This window comes from Cyprinodon variegatus, unplaced genomic scaffold (genome assembly GCF_000732505.1).
Source record: "Cyprinodon variegatus isolate N-32 unplaced genomic scaffold, C_variegatus-1.0 Scaffold603, whole genome shotgun sequence".
Classification (NCBI taxonomy): domain Eukaryota; kingdom Metazoa; phylum Chordata; class Actinopteri; order Cyprinodontiformes; family Cyprinodontidae; genus Cyprinodon; species Cyprinodon variegatus.
Window position 1 is genome coordinate 302,699 of NW_015151056.1, and position 15,202 is coordinate 317,900.

At 37.6% G+C, this 15,202-nt stretch overlaps 1 protein-coding gene across 1 annotated transcript in view; it reads left to right on the forward strand.

The window, feature by feature from the left end:
• Positions 1-10,053: 10,053 nt before the first annotated feature.
• thsd7a (thrombospondin type 1 domain containing 7A) overlaps positions 10,054-15,202 on the forward strand; it is a 214,013-nt gene continuing 208,864 nt past the window's right edge. Inside the window, exon 1 of the mRNA XM_015392697.1 lies at positions 10,054-10,904. Coding sequence (XP_015248183.1) covers positions 10,757-10,904 — 148 coding nt within the window. The 5' untranslated portion in view covers positions 10,054-10,756. The remainder of the gene's footprint in view (positions 10,905-15,202) is intronic.

Here is a 15,202-nt window from a genome sequence, read left to right on the forward strand (position 1 = left end):
GTAGAAGCTGAATGTACCTGTACCTGTAAGTTCTGTCTAATGGCTACATAAAGGCTTTGCTGCACTTTGACTGTATTTTCAGTATTTTCCATTTCTGAATACATATTATGACGTGTTTAAAGAGTGAAATATGAGGTTTGATTTGTGTAGGATTGTTGCTCAATTTTCCAAATGAACTTGAAACTAGTTTATTTATAGGTTTGTGAACTAAGAATGGTAACTAGTTCATTTTCATCTGTGTTAAATTGACTTTCAGCTCTTTTTAATTATGAAGTGGCACATCATTGGAGACAAGACAGCTATATTAACTGATATTTTATGTGTATTTAAAAACCTTGAGCCACCTTTAATCACATGTACTGTATCTAAAATATGCCTTGTATAATCCTTCAGCAATAAGTTGGATCACAGTTCTCAGTGTTATCTTTCTTTTAACCGTCAAAGTAGCTTTATGTTATGGCCTCAGAGCTATAACAAAGAAACATTTATCATAAAAATGAGTTAGACAAAATATCACTGAGCATTTTTTTCATCTTTTGAATGGTGCGCATATACATTTGTTGTTCTTAAAAATATTTTGTTATAAATCGGATCCTGGAGATCACAGAAAAATGTTGCATCTAAGCAAGATAAGCAGTGTAGATTTTTTTAACACAAAAATATTTTTGCAGAATAATTTTGCGTTAAAGTTTACATGTTAGACTATTGTCCAGTGCCTTTTATAGACTGGAACCCTGCAGTGGATTGCATGACTCAATATCATGTTCAATTATTGCTGCAAGTAAATACAAACATTGTGATATATTTTCTCTTTAAAAACATAAAAAAGGAACTAATTAAAGGTAGCGTTTTACCTGTATAGGGCAGAAATTATTAACAGTAGGTTTTAAGTAAAAGCTAGATTGTTTAAAATTCACATTTAATGTTATCCTGATAAGAATATTGCATGGCTTTTTTAATGGAACAGTAAGCTACTGTATATAATTAAAATTATATCTAGAAAATCAAATCATTGAAAGCCAGTTTCCAAGACAACTGGTTATGTTTTTCTTTTTTGTTTTCTTTGTTTTGCAACTATTCCGAGCATTGAAATCTGCTTCATATAGACAAGCTAACAGATTTCCATATATATGCAAAGATGTGATTGTGATGCTATTAATGTTGATCAATATAAAAACACATATTCAGCAGATTGAGTAACGCAGCTACCATAAACAAGGAGGATATGGGATCAAAATTGAGTAAAGCATTCTGTCTTACTTTACTTTTTCCAGTATCTTAATTGCCAGAGATATTTCACTCCCAAAGGAATTAAATAAATTGGCAACATTTTTTAAATCAAACACAAAAAATACAAACAAAAGAAATGTCCTTAAAATAACATGGTATAATTAAGTGCATCAAAAATACATTTTGAGGAAGTAGAATAATTGGAGGAAGTATATTTAAATCTATAATACAAAGAGATTTAAAAAGTTCATTCAAAGGGGTTCACTGGTAATTTAGTTTATGCTTAGTAGCTTTACTTCCATATTAATGTAGTTTTGCAATCCTTTTTAGAAAACAGTTTATAGGTCTCTTGCCTTAATTTACATTCTGCCAACAAGCAGCTCTCTGAAAATAATATATATATATATATATATGCCCTTTGCAGGGCAAATGAAAACACCACCACCTAATCAAAGAAAAGGATTTTGTTGTTGAACGGATCCTTTTGGCAGTAGGTGAAAATATTTAAACTCCAAGAACTAATGTTCAGCTGGCTTCTGTTTATGCACTAGGCAAGGGTATTAAGTTGACTAATCATCTAAATTGCTGACATCTATAAGGATTGATCGTTCCTTGTTTTCGGTCTTGCTGTAAATTAGCAGTATGAGAGCAAATTGTTCAGAGGCAGCCTTCCCTGCTGTTTGTTAAATGTGCTGCTCTAATTACTGGTTGAGCACCCTTTTCTGTAGTGTTAAAATTGAATGGCCCCAGTCTGCTTTTTTCAGATGTGTTCCAAAAGGCAGATAAAAAAAAAATCTTTTCTTTTAAAAACGGAATTTTATGTAATGAGAAAATACAATAGAATTGAAAATCCTGTTATTGGTCTAGTAACTGTTAAAATCAGTTACTTTTTTAACATTAAATTCTAGTTTAATTTATGTTATTTTGTGCATTTTACAACAAATGGTATGTTGAGGCCCTATAGAAAACAATTGGGTCCACCTTTTATCCAGAAATGCAAAATCTAATCAGTTTAGTAGAGTTTCTGCTAGATTAGATAGTTGATAAATGGGAAGGTTCTTTGTTAACCTGAAGGAAGACCTTGCTACAAGTGAACTTTTATTTGAAGTAACACTTGTCATTTGCAATACATTGATGTGAAATGTTAGCAGTGATTCAAAAGGCGAATGTATTAAGTGTTAAACTGCTTGTCTGGTTACCATGTAATGATGCTGTTGAACCAGCTTTTATGTCCACTGGAGACTGAAACGGCTCTTTTCAGAACCTCTCTGATTAAATATTTGTAAACTGAGAGATGCTCTCTTCATAATCAGATCAGCTGCAAATCTGATTTGCAGCACAGACACATTTGTCATCAGCTGATAAATTTCTTTGCCAGTATTTTGGTGGCAGCTGATTATAAGTTTGCACCCTGCTGGTTCCACACACACGTTTCTTCCATCTGATTCTCCATCTGTCCAATTGCAGTTTTCTGTTCACAGCTGACTTTTTACAGCAGAAATGGAGCAAAGGAAACATCCCAACATAACATCATCTGCTGGCATTTCTTCAACTATTGATAGTGCAAGGTTTTCTGAGTTACATACAAATGAAGGACCCTTCTGTTTTAAATAGCATCAAGTCTTTGTATTTGGTACAGAATTCATAATTGTTTTGGGCATATAGGTTAGGAAAATACATTTTATTGTGATGATTAGTTGTTCTTATGTCAATTCAATTCAGTTTATTTATATAGTGCCAATTCACAACACATGTCATCTCAAGGCCCTTTACAGAGACAATTCAACTAGATCATACAGTCAGATTGGTTTATAGCTTTCTATCTAAGGAAAACCAGTTGATTGCATCGACTCTTTCACTCAAGGCAACCCCTCACACCAAGCATGCTTGTAGCCACAGTGGAGAGGAAATCTCACTTTTAACAGGAACAAACCTCCAGCAGAACCAGGCCCACTGTGAGCTGCCATCTGCCACAGAATCAGTCATACAGAAAGAGGAAACTGAACACCAGCTCCACAGGTGTCAAGTAAACAAAAAAACTATAAAAAGTTTAAAGCACCTCGCCAGTGTTCTTTACTTTGATTTCTGTTTGTCACAATAAATATTCAACTCATTAGATGATAGATAGTAAAGAGGATTTGAAGGGTGTATTGTTTGTATCTATATCAATACATATATCTGTCTAAAGATATATTAATCAGAATTTTAGTTGGGCAGTTTGTACTATTTTTAATTTTGCAGCAAAAAGGCTTAAGGTTGGATTCCTGGCCTGAGATCTTTTTGCATGGAGTTTGAATGTTCGGCGTGGGTTCTCGGCTGGTGCTCTGGCTTCCTTCCAAAGTCCTAATATGACTGTTAGGTTAATTGGTGATTCTGAATTGCCCTTAGCTGTGTTGGACTACCTTGCGGTGATGGACTACCTCACCCTTCACCCATAGACTCCTGGAGAAAGGCACCAACCCACACATATCAGTGACAAAAGATGGATAGGGAGAAATTTAATGGTGCTACTTTGTAATAAAATGAAGAACTGACCTATTAATAATCGCTGACATCCATTTTAATAATCACAAAGACCATAATAAATTTAGTAAGTAGTTGAAGAAGTAAGGGTTGTGTGGATGGATTTTTCTCTGAAACACTTTCTTTTCTCCAAGACACTTCTTCACTCCGAGTTCAACAAGTTAATGTTAAAAATCGAAAATAGTTGCTCAGATGCAGGACCAGCACCCCAATGACCAATCTTTAGTGCTCTAATGACCACTTATTGTTTCGAAAGAAGTTAATTAGTTATGTTTTGAATTTTGTCTTTTGCATCTAACATATATTTATAATATTTAGAGAATAATCTTACTGCTGGTCTAACCCAAAGAGTAGTTGATGGAATCATTAAACTGAAAATACCACACCATCATTCATAGACTTTTTGACAATGTCAATTCTGCATTTCTGTCAGATTGTTTGGGGGGGCAGTATTTCTCAATAATGGGCTGATCATACATATCTTAAGGTGTTACTGTTGGTTCTTTAGTGCTCAAATGAAGCTTGATCAGACTGGGTTTTTCAACTTTAATTTTGTTCGTGATTCCAAATCCAGGATTCGATTGGTCAATACATTTGACATCCATCCATCCCCTCCTGCTTCACGGTAGGACCGGTGCCTAGTCTTTCGCAGGGCAACACAGAAATGCACAAAGACATATAATCGTGCACACCCACACTCACAGGACAATTTAGGGAAGCCCATTAACCTAACAGCAATGTTTTTTGAGTGTGGAAGGAAGCTGGGGTACCCAGAGAGAACCCACATATACATTGGGAGTACATGCAAACTCCATGCAGAAAGACCCTGGGCCGGGAATCTAACCCGGAATCCTCTTGCTATCAGTGCTATAAACTGTTACACCATGGCTGATTTGATTTCCATTGATTTTTGTGTGATTTTGTTGTCAGGACATTCAACTTTGTACAGAACAAAGTATTCAATGAGAATATTTTATTCATTCAGATATAGGATGTGTTATTTGTGTCACCCCTCTATTTTCTTGAGCTGTGTAGATAATTGATGTTTTTTTTTTAACTGCTTTTGCTGTACAGTTAGATGAAATTCCTGGGACTCTTTTGAAAATAAGTTTGCATGACGGGGACAGAGGTTTAGGCTTTTTTTCCCCAGACATACAGTTAATAAAGCTTACCCCTTTGGAAAGAACTTCTTTAATCCCTCAGTAAATGGCTGTTGCTCTTTATATGGGCTTAAAAAAATCAATGAACGCTTGTAGCCATGCCTTTTAGTTGTATTGATCTATTTCAATGCTGTTATTTGGAACAAGTCAAGTCTGCAATAAAGTTACTACTAACTAGATTTGTGAATCCTTTTAACTGCCACATTCAAGTACAGTTGAGTTTAAACTCTGTATGACAGGTTCACTGTGCCAAAGCTGGAGCATATGAATGCAGTGTCCTCATGCAGCCTCAGCCTCATCTCACACTTAGGAATGCAAACAAGACAACATTAAAACAGACAAACCATTGTAGCTCTTCAACAGAACCTCATAGATTATGTGGGCATTTGTAAATCTTTATGATTGAACCTTTAATTAGACTGACAGGTATGACGGCACTTAACATTTCTGAGGAAAGCACATAATACACTTGCATAAAATACCTTTTTGAAGATGTTATACATATGATTGGTTACAACAAGGGTTAAAGATCGACAGGGGTTAAAAACTCAGGGGTTATAAAAACTCTAACAAATGTTAAATTAAAAAAGTTGGAGCTAATGTTCAAAAAATGTATAACATAACATAGACTAAATCAAAAGGTAAAAATCAAACAGTGGAGTGGATGATACAGGATAATACAAAAAGAAGGAATAAAAGCATTATAAAAGAAGCAAATAAACAATTGGTCTGAAAAGCGCTGCTCTCAGAACTAACAGCCTTTAATGATTTTGATAAACAAAATGTTACCAGTCAGTGGTTATTACCTCAATTTACCAACAAATGTGGAGATCCAAACCAGTTGTGGAAATTAGTTTTGTTTAATCACAAGTAAATGTCAACAATTTCAATCTTTGACTGTAATTATTGATAATTAATCAAACTATATTAAATATCTCTATAAAATCTAATTGTTAACAGAATGATTTAGCACCCGCTTTTGGTGAAAAAGATCACTTGTAAAACACATTTCCTTTATTTATGCTGGAATTAAACACAATTCATTCCTTGTTACAAGCAATTATTGTTTTTCAAAATACTCATACTACGTAGACCTCTCAAAATGAAGAAACGACAAAATGGATCAGCAGAATTTATAAATTTTGGTATCAGCTGTTCTTGTACTGTAAACCCTTATTCAAACGTCAGCTAAATTTCATATTTTAATTTCAAAGGGTTAAAGTTGGTGAAGAAGGCTGAGTGTTCAGTTTAAAATCGCATGATAAAAACATTCAGTTTAAAGTTTTGAGCAAACTTCTCCTAAAGTAAGCCTCAGTGTAAATCTCTACTTCTACTTAACTACCTGCCAAGGTATGGTTAAAAAAATGAAAGGCAAACAACTCTTTGCATGATGTCTTCTTAGAGGCAGGCTGCTGAATCTCTTAGCTGCAATTGTTGGATTGGTTGTTGCTACAGTAACATGGGAAAAGGGAAGATTGTTGCTGGTTATTCCAAAAAAAGAAGTTAAAAAAAATCCACTGGACTTTGTTTCCAATTTTGAAGAGGTTTCGCTTCCCATCTAGGAAGTTTTTTCCTACCAACAACAATAAGCTACCTTTTCTCGACTGTTTGAGCATGGAAGGAGATGGAAACCTCAACATTGAAGTGTATAGGAAATCCACTCACACAGACCAATATCTTTTTTTTTTTTTTTTACTCGCACCACCCACTGGAACACAAACTTTAAACCTTACAACATCACGCTGAGCATATCCCTACAAAAACAGAAGGGAAGCATAAAGAACAGAAACACATCAAAGATGCTCTCCAAACCTGCGGATACCCAAACTGAGTGTTTGTCAAATCAGCAAGGAAATCGAAAAGACACGCAGCAGAACATAACGGTGAGAAGATTAAATGCAAAAACATCGGCATCGGCCATATGTTGCTGGAGTCTCTGAAAATCTCAAGAGGATTTTCTTCAAAAACAAAATGCCAGTACATTTCAAACAAAACAAGACCCTTAAACCGAGACTAGTGCATCCTAAGGACATAACCCCCAGACCTAATGTGAGCAGAGTGGTGTATGCAGTTCAGTGCTGTGAGAAATGCTCTCATCTTTATACTGTAGAAACCAAACAACCTCTCCAGACGAATGGCCCAACACAGAAGAGCGACCTCCTCGGGACAAGACTCTGTGGGACATCTAAACCCTACGGACAAAAGACATTTTGTTGAGGACCAGAATGTTCACATTTTAGACAAAGAAAATAGGTGGTTTGAGAGGGGCGTGAAGGAAGTCATTTATGTTAAGAAAGAAAAACCAACCTTAAACAGAGGGGGTGGGCTCAGGTTTTAGCTTTCAAAAAACTACAATGCAGCGATTGAGTTGATCCCTTCCCGTTATCATCCCAGCCCCTGTACAGGAGAGCGAAGGACCTCACCAATTCAGCCACACCAACAATTCCCTTTAACGACCCCCCTCTCAGACACTTTGATTGGAATGGGGGCCATTTGGCTTCTTTTGTTAGCTTGCAATGCCCCATACCCAAGGGGTGGACCCCTTCGTCCATTTTAATTTGCATGTTTTCAATACAAAAACAAGGTTTTGATTGGCTACTGTATGAAACCTCAAACTCGACACTCTTCCTGACATTTAGAATTGGAAAAAGCATCCTAGATGGGAAGCAAACTGTCTTCAAAATTTGAAACAAAGTCCAGTGGATTTTTTTCAACTTCTTTTTTTTGGAATGACTATGACCTGGATGACTGAGAATCTTCACCAGCACATTGTTGCTGGTTGGTTGTTTGGCCTAAGGAACTAGGTATAAATAACCACAGTAAATTCAACTTAAGAGAGTAAAGACATGATGCATCTCCTAGGATCTCTTAAGGCTTTTTCTATACTCACTGCATTGAGCACAGCGGGGGGGGGGGTCCAAGCACCACAAGTGATGCAATCATGCCATCCCTGCCCTACACGAGCAGCCTTTGCTCTAGGTTGCGCACCTCCAAACTGTTGTAAGTTGATGCTGATCGTGTGTCGGCCTTGTTCCAATGGCGAGGATATAAAGTTGTCCTCCATGAACAACTTTGCCTTTTACTACATCACATTGTTCCGATGGCACAGTTTTGTTAAATGCTGTGTTGTTACTGCCTATTCAGTGACTGAAAACAGTATATGCAAACCACAGGCATACTTTCAGGAGTGAGTTTATTGGGTAAGCTTGTGGATACAAACAAGGATTTTTGTTTCCATTTCCAGTCTGAAACAACAACGCACAGTATATAATGCACTCATTTTTATTTAGTAAAACCAGGGTTTTTTTTATTTTTATTATTATAAAAAAAAAATGAATGGGCTTCACAGGCAGGCTGCTTTTCCCATTGTCACCTCTCTCTGTGTGCAGCAGTTAAACCTACCATTTATTTTACTGCCTATGTCTGTTTAGTTGCCATAAACACAGCTACTACTCTAAAGTGGCATCCAGCATCCAGCAGCTTCTGCACTTTGCTAAACCAAATCAGCAATAAACTGTTCTATCTGCCATGGCTTGTTAAATATTACCATCTTGCAAGACAGAAAAATTATTTTTGCAAATAAGACTAATATGAAAAAAAGGAACATCTTACAGCCTCACTGACATGGAAACGAATATCTCTGCTTTATTTGTACGCTGCTGATGTCACTTTAAAGCTTTATTTTTCACAAGGTTTAAGTCACCTTTTTCTCCTGAATACCTTTGTATCTTACACAAGCTGCAAAGTTTAATAGTGTAGTCTTTTTGGGGTGTATGCTTTCATCTGTCAGGTAATAAAAGACAAATGGCTCTGTTTCTTTCTTTTTTTTGTAGAACTTCAAAAGGAAACCCATCTTTATGTCTAAGCTTCTTTTCCCTCGTTCTGTTCCCCTCTATGCGAGTTAACAACAGAGATGTAGATGAAACCAGTTCATTGAAAGGTTTCATGTGATTAAAAAGCATTTGTTGAAGGCAAGTGGAGCAAAGATTTAGATAGAAATTTATTTTGGAAGTACTTGTTTTCAGGATAGCTCAGTAATAATAATTATACTGGTCTTGCTAGGATAACTTTTTATCATAAGAACTTCTCTAGTTCTGTTCTGCTTTCATTCCTGAGTTAATTTGCCCATCCATGATAGAAATTTCCACTCATTCCAGATTTGCCTTGTTGCTTTGAGATCTGTGAGGCCATTGCAGTACACGTAACTTGATGACATGTTCAAGAAACCAGTATGAGGTGATTTGAGCTTTGTGTTATTGTGCATTATCCAGATGAGAGCATCTTCAGACAAATTGCAAAACAGGGATAGAAATGGTCTGCACCAAAACTTGGTCTGTTGCTTTTAAGCAACAATCACTACTTAGGTTCTCAAATTGTGTAAATAGCTGACTGTATCCACTACATCATTAAAGCTAGCCTGAATATATGAAACTACTCATAAAACTTGAGCTTTGGCTTAACTTGAAATTCCAATATGTCTGTGATTATAAATATTCCTCTAACTTAAAAAAAAGCCACATTAAATCAGTTTAACTCCACTTCTTTACCATTGTAAATCCTCAGCATGTTTTTTTCTCTAAATTTAGATGTCTAAATGCAATGGGTTGTTGGAATATGCCTTTCAGATTTTTTTCAAACAACTGAACATGGGTACAAAAAAACAGCTAGTTAATAATGATCCAAAGATGGAAGTGATGTGTTAAATCTTCAATAAATGGGACATGCCATCTCTTCTGACAGCTCTGTTTCAATAATCTAATAAATAAATATCAAATACTGTAGATGCATTTCTGAATAATTTTCTGTAAATCCTGGATTAAAAGTTTTTAAGTGAAATAAATTTAATACAACTGAGTCCTTGGTATCATTGCCCCATCATTTTTTTCTTCACAACCTCTTCTCTCTCAAGCACAATAAACCCCCACTCCATTTTAGAGAAGCTCTCTCCCTCGTTGCTTTTCTGTTTTGCTCCTTCTTGCTTTACCCCCATTCACCCCCTCCCCCCCTCTACATTCTCTCACTCTGCATTAAGCCCATCTCGTCTCGTTGCCTCTCTGATCCCTGGAGCCTTGCTCTGCAGGAGCTCGTCCGTCCAGTGCGATCCCTGTTGGTCTCCAGTCGCCCTCTCAGCGCTGCACGTGGGAAGACGAGTGGTAGCAGAAGAGTAGGAGTATGCAGTAGAGAGAGAGAAAAAGATGACAGAGGGACAGAAAAAGTAAGAAGTGTGAGCATATTTGAATTTCAGAGTAGAAAAAAATGAGACAATGAAAAAAGGGATGAAACAAGAAGAGGGGAGCAGAAAACCCCTGAAAAAACTGGAATTGGAAATGCAGGGTGGCACAGGGAATAAGTGAGCGAATGGGAGAGGAGGAGAGAGAGTAAGAAGGGAAGGGAGGGAGGCGAACAACACTGCAGACACTCATCCACTGTCACTGCTCCGCAGCCAGAGGACAGAGGCAGTGCCGGCATCAGTGGAAGCGGGTACGATGGAGGAGGACGGCTGCACCATCCGACCGTGGCTCAGTCCCCACAACTGACCACATTTCTTGAGAACATCCATCCAAGTTTGGAGCAGAACGATTAAAAAGGGAGGAAACTGCCATCTCTGTCCTTCACAAGATCACAAGTTCTGGAGCTCAACTCCTGCAGGACCAATCGTTCACACCCTTCACTATAATTTCTCCCATTGTACACGCCCACACTCCTCATCACACCCTCTCCTTCAAACTGAAGCCCGCTGCTCTTCTTGTCGCCTTCTGGACTTGTTTTGGTTGTTTTTTCATCATTGCTTCTTTTGCTGACCTTTCGAGCTGAGTGGATTTACTTTTCTCCTGTGGTGGACCATGGGGCAGGGGTGGCAGGGTGCAGGAGGAATCCCCGCGAAAAGGACAGGGGGGAGCAGGTACCTTTTGGTGGCATTGCTTCTCTGTGGTTTCTGGATGGCTTACTCGCAGACAGACGATGGGAAATCTGTCTACTTCTGGGAAACAGGTACCACTAAACCACTAATTGCACGTTGAAATTGGGCTCTTTATTTACATATATGCTCTTTATGAGAGGTTGCCAGGAATTGGTGTGTGCAGTTGCTGCAGATATGGTATGTAAACTCCACGCACTGCCTGCTGTTTATTTACAGAAAATGTATGTTGAGGAATGTAGCGGGGGGAAAAAGAAACGGGTTTAGGAACTGTTTTCCTGCTTAAATTGACTGAACTCATTAACAATGCTCCTGGATGCAACATAAATCTCTAATAAGTTATCAGACTCTGTGCAGCTGAACTTCAAGGAATACGTGCATATGAAAGATGACCCAGAAATCTACATTAGAGCCTTCTCCTCATGCAGAATAGAATGTGGCATGCAGGGCAAGCTGTGATCTATTTTTGAGTGGATTACACTTATCTCCCAGAGTCTCAGGTGATGCACCATTATTGAAATGTTACTGCTGTGTGCTACAGCTTGTAGATGACTGATGGGCGCTTCCTCACAGCAGTGCTCTGTGGGGAAGAATTTGGATCGCTTTTGATTGCATTGACATGACTTTAGCTCTGAATATTAGGTGACTGTTTTTGCACATGCTTGTTCTTTCACCCGTGAGTGACTGTTTTTTCCTCAGAGAAAGAAGCAAATGGAGTGAAGAGTCAAAATTGGGTTCTGGGAAAGAAAGGATGGAGCCAGCCATGAATGGTTGGAGACATTGCAGTGTACACAATCCAGATCTAGAAACAGCCATACTAAAAAATATACTTTATTTTACACAGCATTCTCCAAGTCATTAAAGAAGTAAAATAAATATAAAACAATATTTTACTGACCCAAAGACTGACATTTGATTTTCTTTTAACTTTCTGTGACAAGGATAGAATTTCTCAATGTTAGCCGACGTATTTCTCTCAAACTCTATGTCCTGCCCTGCCTTGCTACGCAGCAGTCCCAAGATGACATATCCCACGTTTCTCCTTGGTGGTTGTGCATCCTTAAAGAGGATGTAGCTGAGTAAGGAGATTAAAGGAGCGGGGATTTAACAACCCAGGAATGACAGCCCAGGGAACTAACTTGAGAAAGAGGAAGGAAGAGTGAACACTGCAGGCAGAGAGGAACACAGAAAGTGGAAGAGTGAGGATACCTTTACCAACATCCACCCTGCCGTTCGGTCATAATGATTATGCCTCTCTCCCACGCTATGCCACCTTTCTGTGCTCCCACACTGGAAAGCTCCAGGCTCTGTGCTTTGAAATGTAATCCAGTGTTGGGACTTTGTTCACCTCTTTGCAAATAAAAGGTAGCGCATTGATTCCAGCCCTGGAGTTTTTCTCTCTTTGCCTCTTTTCGTTTGACAATTGCCTGCAGTGTATTAAAATCACATAGGGCAATTTGCTGCTTTGAATCCCGGTGCTTTTCATCAAAATGTGATTATGTTTGTGCAGCATTTGCATACTTCCCCTTCGCCAAAGGAGGCTTGTTTAAGAGGAAGGAGGAAAAATATGATGTTTATGCACATCTTTAGAGGGTGCAGTGGTGAAAATTCTTGTGGCAAAATATGCTCTGATGTTTTGCATATTGATGAGTGTAGCTGAAATACTACCCCTGTCTTCAAAACTATGGGGAATTGGGCCCCGTTTCTGCTTTTATTACTTTCTGTGAAAATATCATGCATCTGTTTTGTAAGGCTAAACAGGTCAGTGCCGCCTTTTTGCTATTTAAATGAAGCTGATGGAGACAATTGATGTGAAGGATTTATCTGAGTGAAAAAAAGCCCCACAAGACTAAACGTAACAATAATGAAAGTGAAGAAGATGATGGTGTTAATGATGCTCCACAGTTCTTCTGGAGGCCTTGCTGGGAGTTTCTCACATTCAGATTCTCACAGCATCTTTCTTTGTCACTTCCTGACAATCGGACACCATCTCTGCATCTCCTCCTCTGCATTTAATTGCATATTGCAGTTTCTCTTCCTCTGTCACAGGAGAGTATGATGAAATTTGAAAGAAACTTTTTATTTTTTTTCCCTGTTGGCTGTGCTCACAGATCTTACAGTATAACTACTCCTGTAAAGTAGAGAATCATGCAGTCATATATGGACTCACTAAACAAAAATTTAGAATGCCAGCAAAAGTCAACCTGTTTTAGTAACTGAGATCAAAAGGTGAAGTTTAGATTATTTCACAAAGATTGAGTTTTTTTTTCTAGCATTTCTTTTTGAGCATTTTGATTATTTTCTTACAGCTATAAAGGACTTCAAATGTAATTCTTAAATTCTTGATATTACTCAAGAAACAATATTAGTAGAGATCTGTTCTGGCATCTGTGGCCTGCAATCCTGAAAAGATTGCAGACTGGACACTTTTTCCCTTTTACAGTCCCAGTCACCTTCAAAAGGAAGCATAAGCTGCAGAAGTCCATTAACAATAAACCTGGCTTTTCAGATTGCTTTAAGGCATTTAGTTGGAAAATTTGTGGAAGGAATTAAATGTTGTAGAAAAAAGTGCAACAATGGAAACTGTAGCTTCACACATTCAAAATGCCTAGGCTGAAGCTGGAGTCACAGCTTTAAGTGTCACCATCGCAGACATATTCAGGAAATTTGCTACATCTGTCTGGTTCCCTATGTTAGGTGAAGCAACGCTAGATGTTTCTGACCTCTGCCAAGGAGAAAAGGGCTTTGCTGTTGCTCCTTTGTCTATAATTCTCTTTTAAGGCAAATTTTAATCGGGCATTTCTTCCGTAAATAAAGATGTCAGAATCTGAATAAAAATGTAAGAGGCAAGGAAATCAGTTTGCTCTTGGTTAAGTGTGATGTTTACTTCAGCCATGATCTGGTGCCGATCATTTACTGATGTTGATCAAATTATGTGAAGTCCAAAGTTAAAGCAGCCATATTTCACTTCCATCTGCTGAAAAATGTAACGAATATACTGGTTTCATTTTCCAGCTAAACTCGGCCCCTGCCCACACTGACAAAAGTCCCAAATACCTGATTAAATGGCAACAGCTTCCCAGTTTTTAACAACCAGAAACCTCTTCAGACCAAAACCCAACTGAAAACCTGTGGGGTAATGACAAAAGAGTATGAGACACCGAAGCCAACGAAACTAAAGTGGCCTGGGGTTATAGAACACCACATCCATACCACATCGAATTAACTAAAAAAAAAAACTGTATATAGTCCACATACTGCAGCGTACTTCTAAAACATATGATGACATATTGGGGAAAAAAAATCTTTAGATGTCAGATTTGATTTCAAATTTTAAAAAGCTGAATTTCGGGGGTCATTACTTTTAAGACATAAACAAGAAAAATATATTAAGTGTAGTAAGTGTACATAATGTTATATTTATGTAGCTAATTACTGAGCTGTATGATCTTCTCAGGTACACTTTTAGATTCCCCATTAAATCCACATCTTGCATTGTTGAGTTAAAGCAAAGCAGTTAGTTACAGGTTGGGGACCTTGAGCAAACATGGTCTCTGATTCTGGTTATTTTTCCTTCACCATGTAACTGGGTTTGAAAGCACTGGCCTGTTCTTCAGTAGGTAATATCTCACCTACCAGTTTGGTCTCCTGGTGAGATCGCTCCTTATCATTACCCCTCTACAAAAGAGAAGTGTAATCTCTTCTTGAAATCTGGATTATCTGTTTTTTCAGATTCTGCATGAGTCACTTCCGGCATGAGGAAGAGGGAGTCCAAATTTTTCTTCTGTTCTTTTTTATTACTTTAACTATTTTAACTCCTGCAAATATAAAATAACTGCATATAAATCGATAGATAAATTAATTTTAAATTCTGGTCATGTAAATTAGGAACCCTAATAATATTTTAGATATGAAAAAGTAATGGTTTGTATGTCATCAGTTCACATCTAGCAAATCCACATGAAGACTTATAGTGACAGATGTTCTCTTTAGTAATTTTGGGTTAAAGCTTTGAACTATGCAGTATTTTAATGCTCTAACTGGTTAATTACTTGTACTTTTGATCGGCACAGAGCTTTAAGTGAACTATTCTAACAGAAAAAAAGATTTCAGAATATACCAAATTAAAAAGGCAAGGTCACATGTGACATTTTTTAAAAATGTGTCTATAGTCCACTCTGGTCGCATGCAGCGTTTTTTCTATTTTTTCCTCCAGCTTTTATTTTCATTAAACTGTCACAAGTACAGAACAATGAAATTAACTCACTTAATTTAATCCATCCCCTTAAAGAGCAGTTGGCTGCCATTGTGCGGCAACCGGGGAGCGTTGTGGGGTTAAAGATCTTTGCTCAGGGACCCAGAGTGTGAGTCT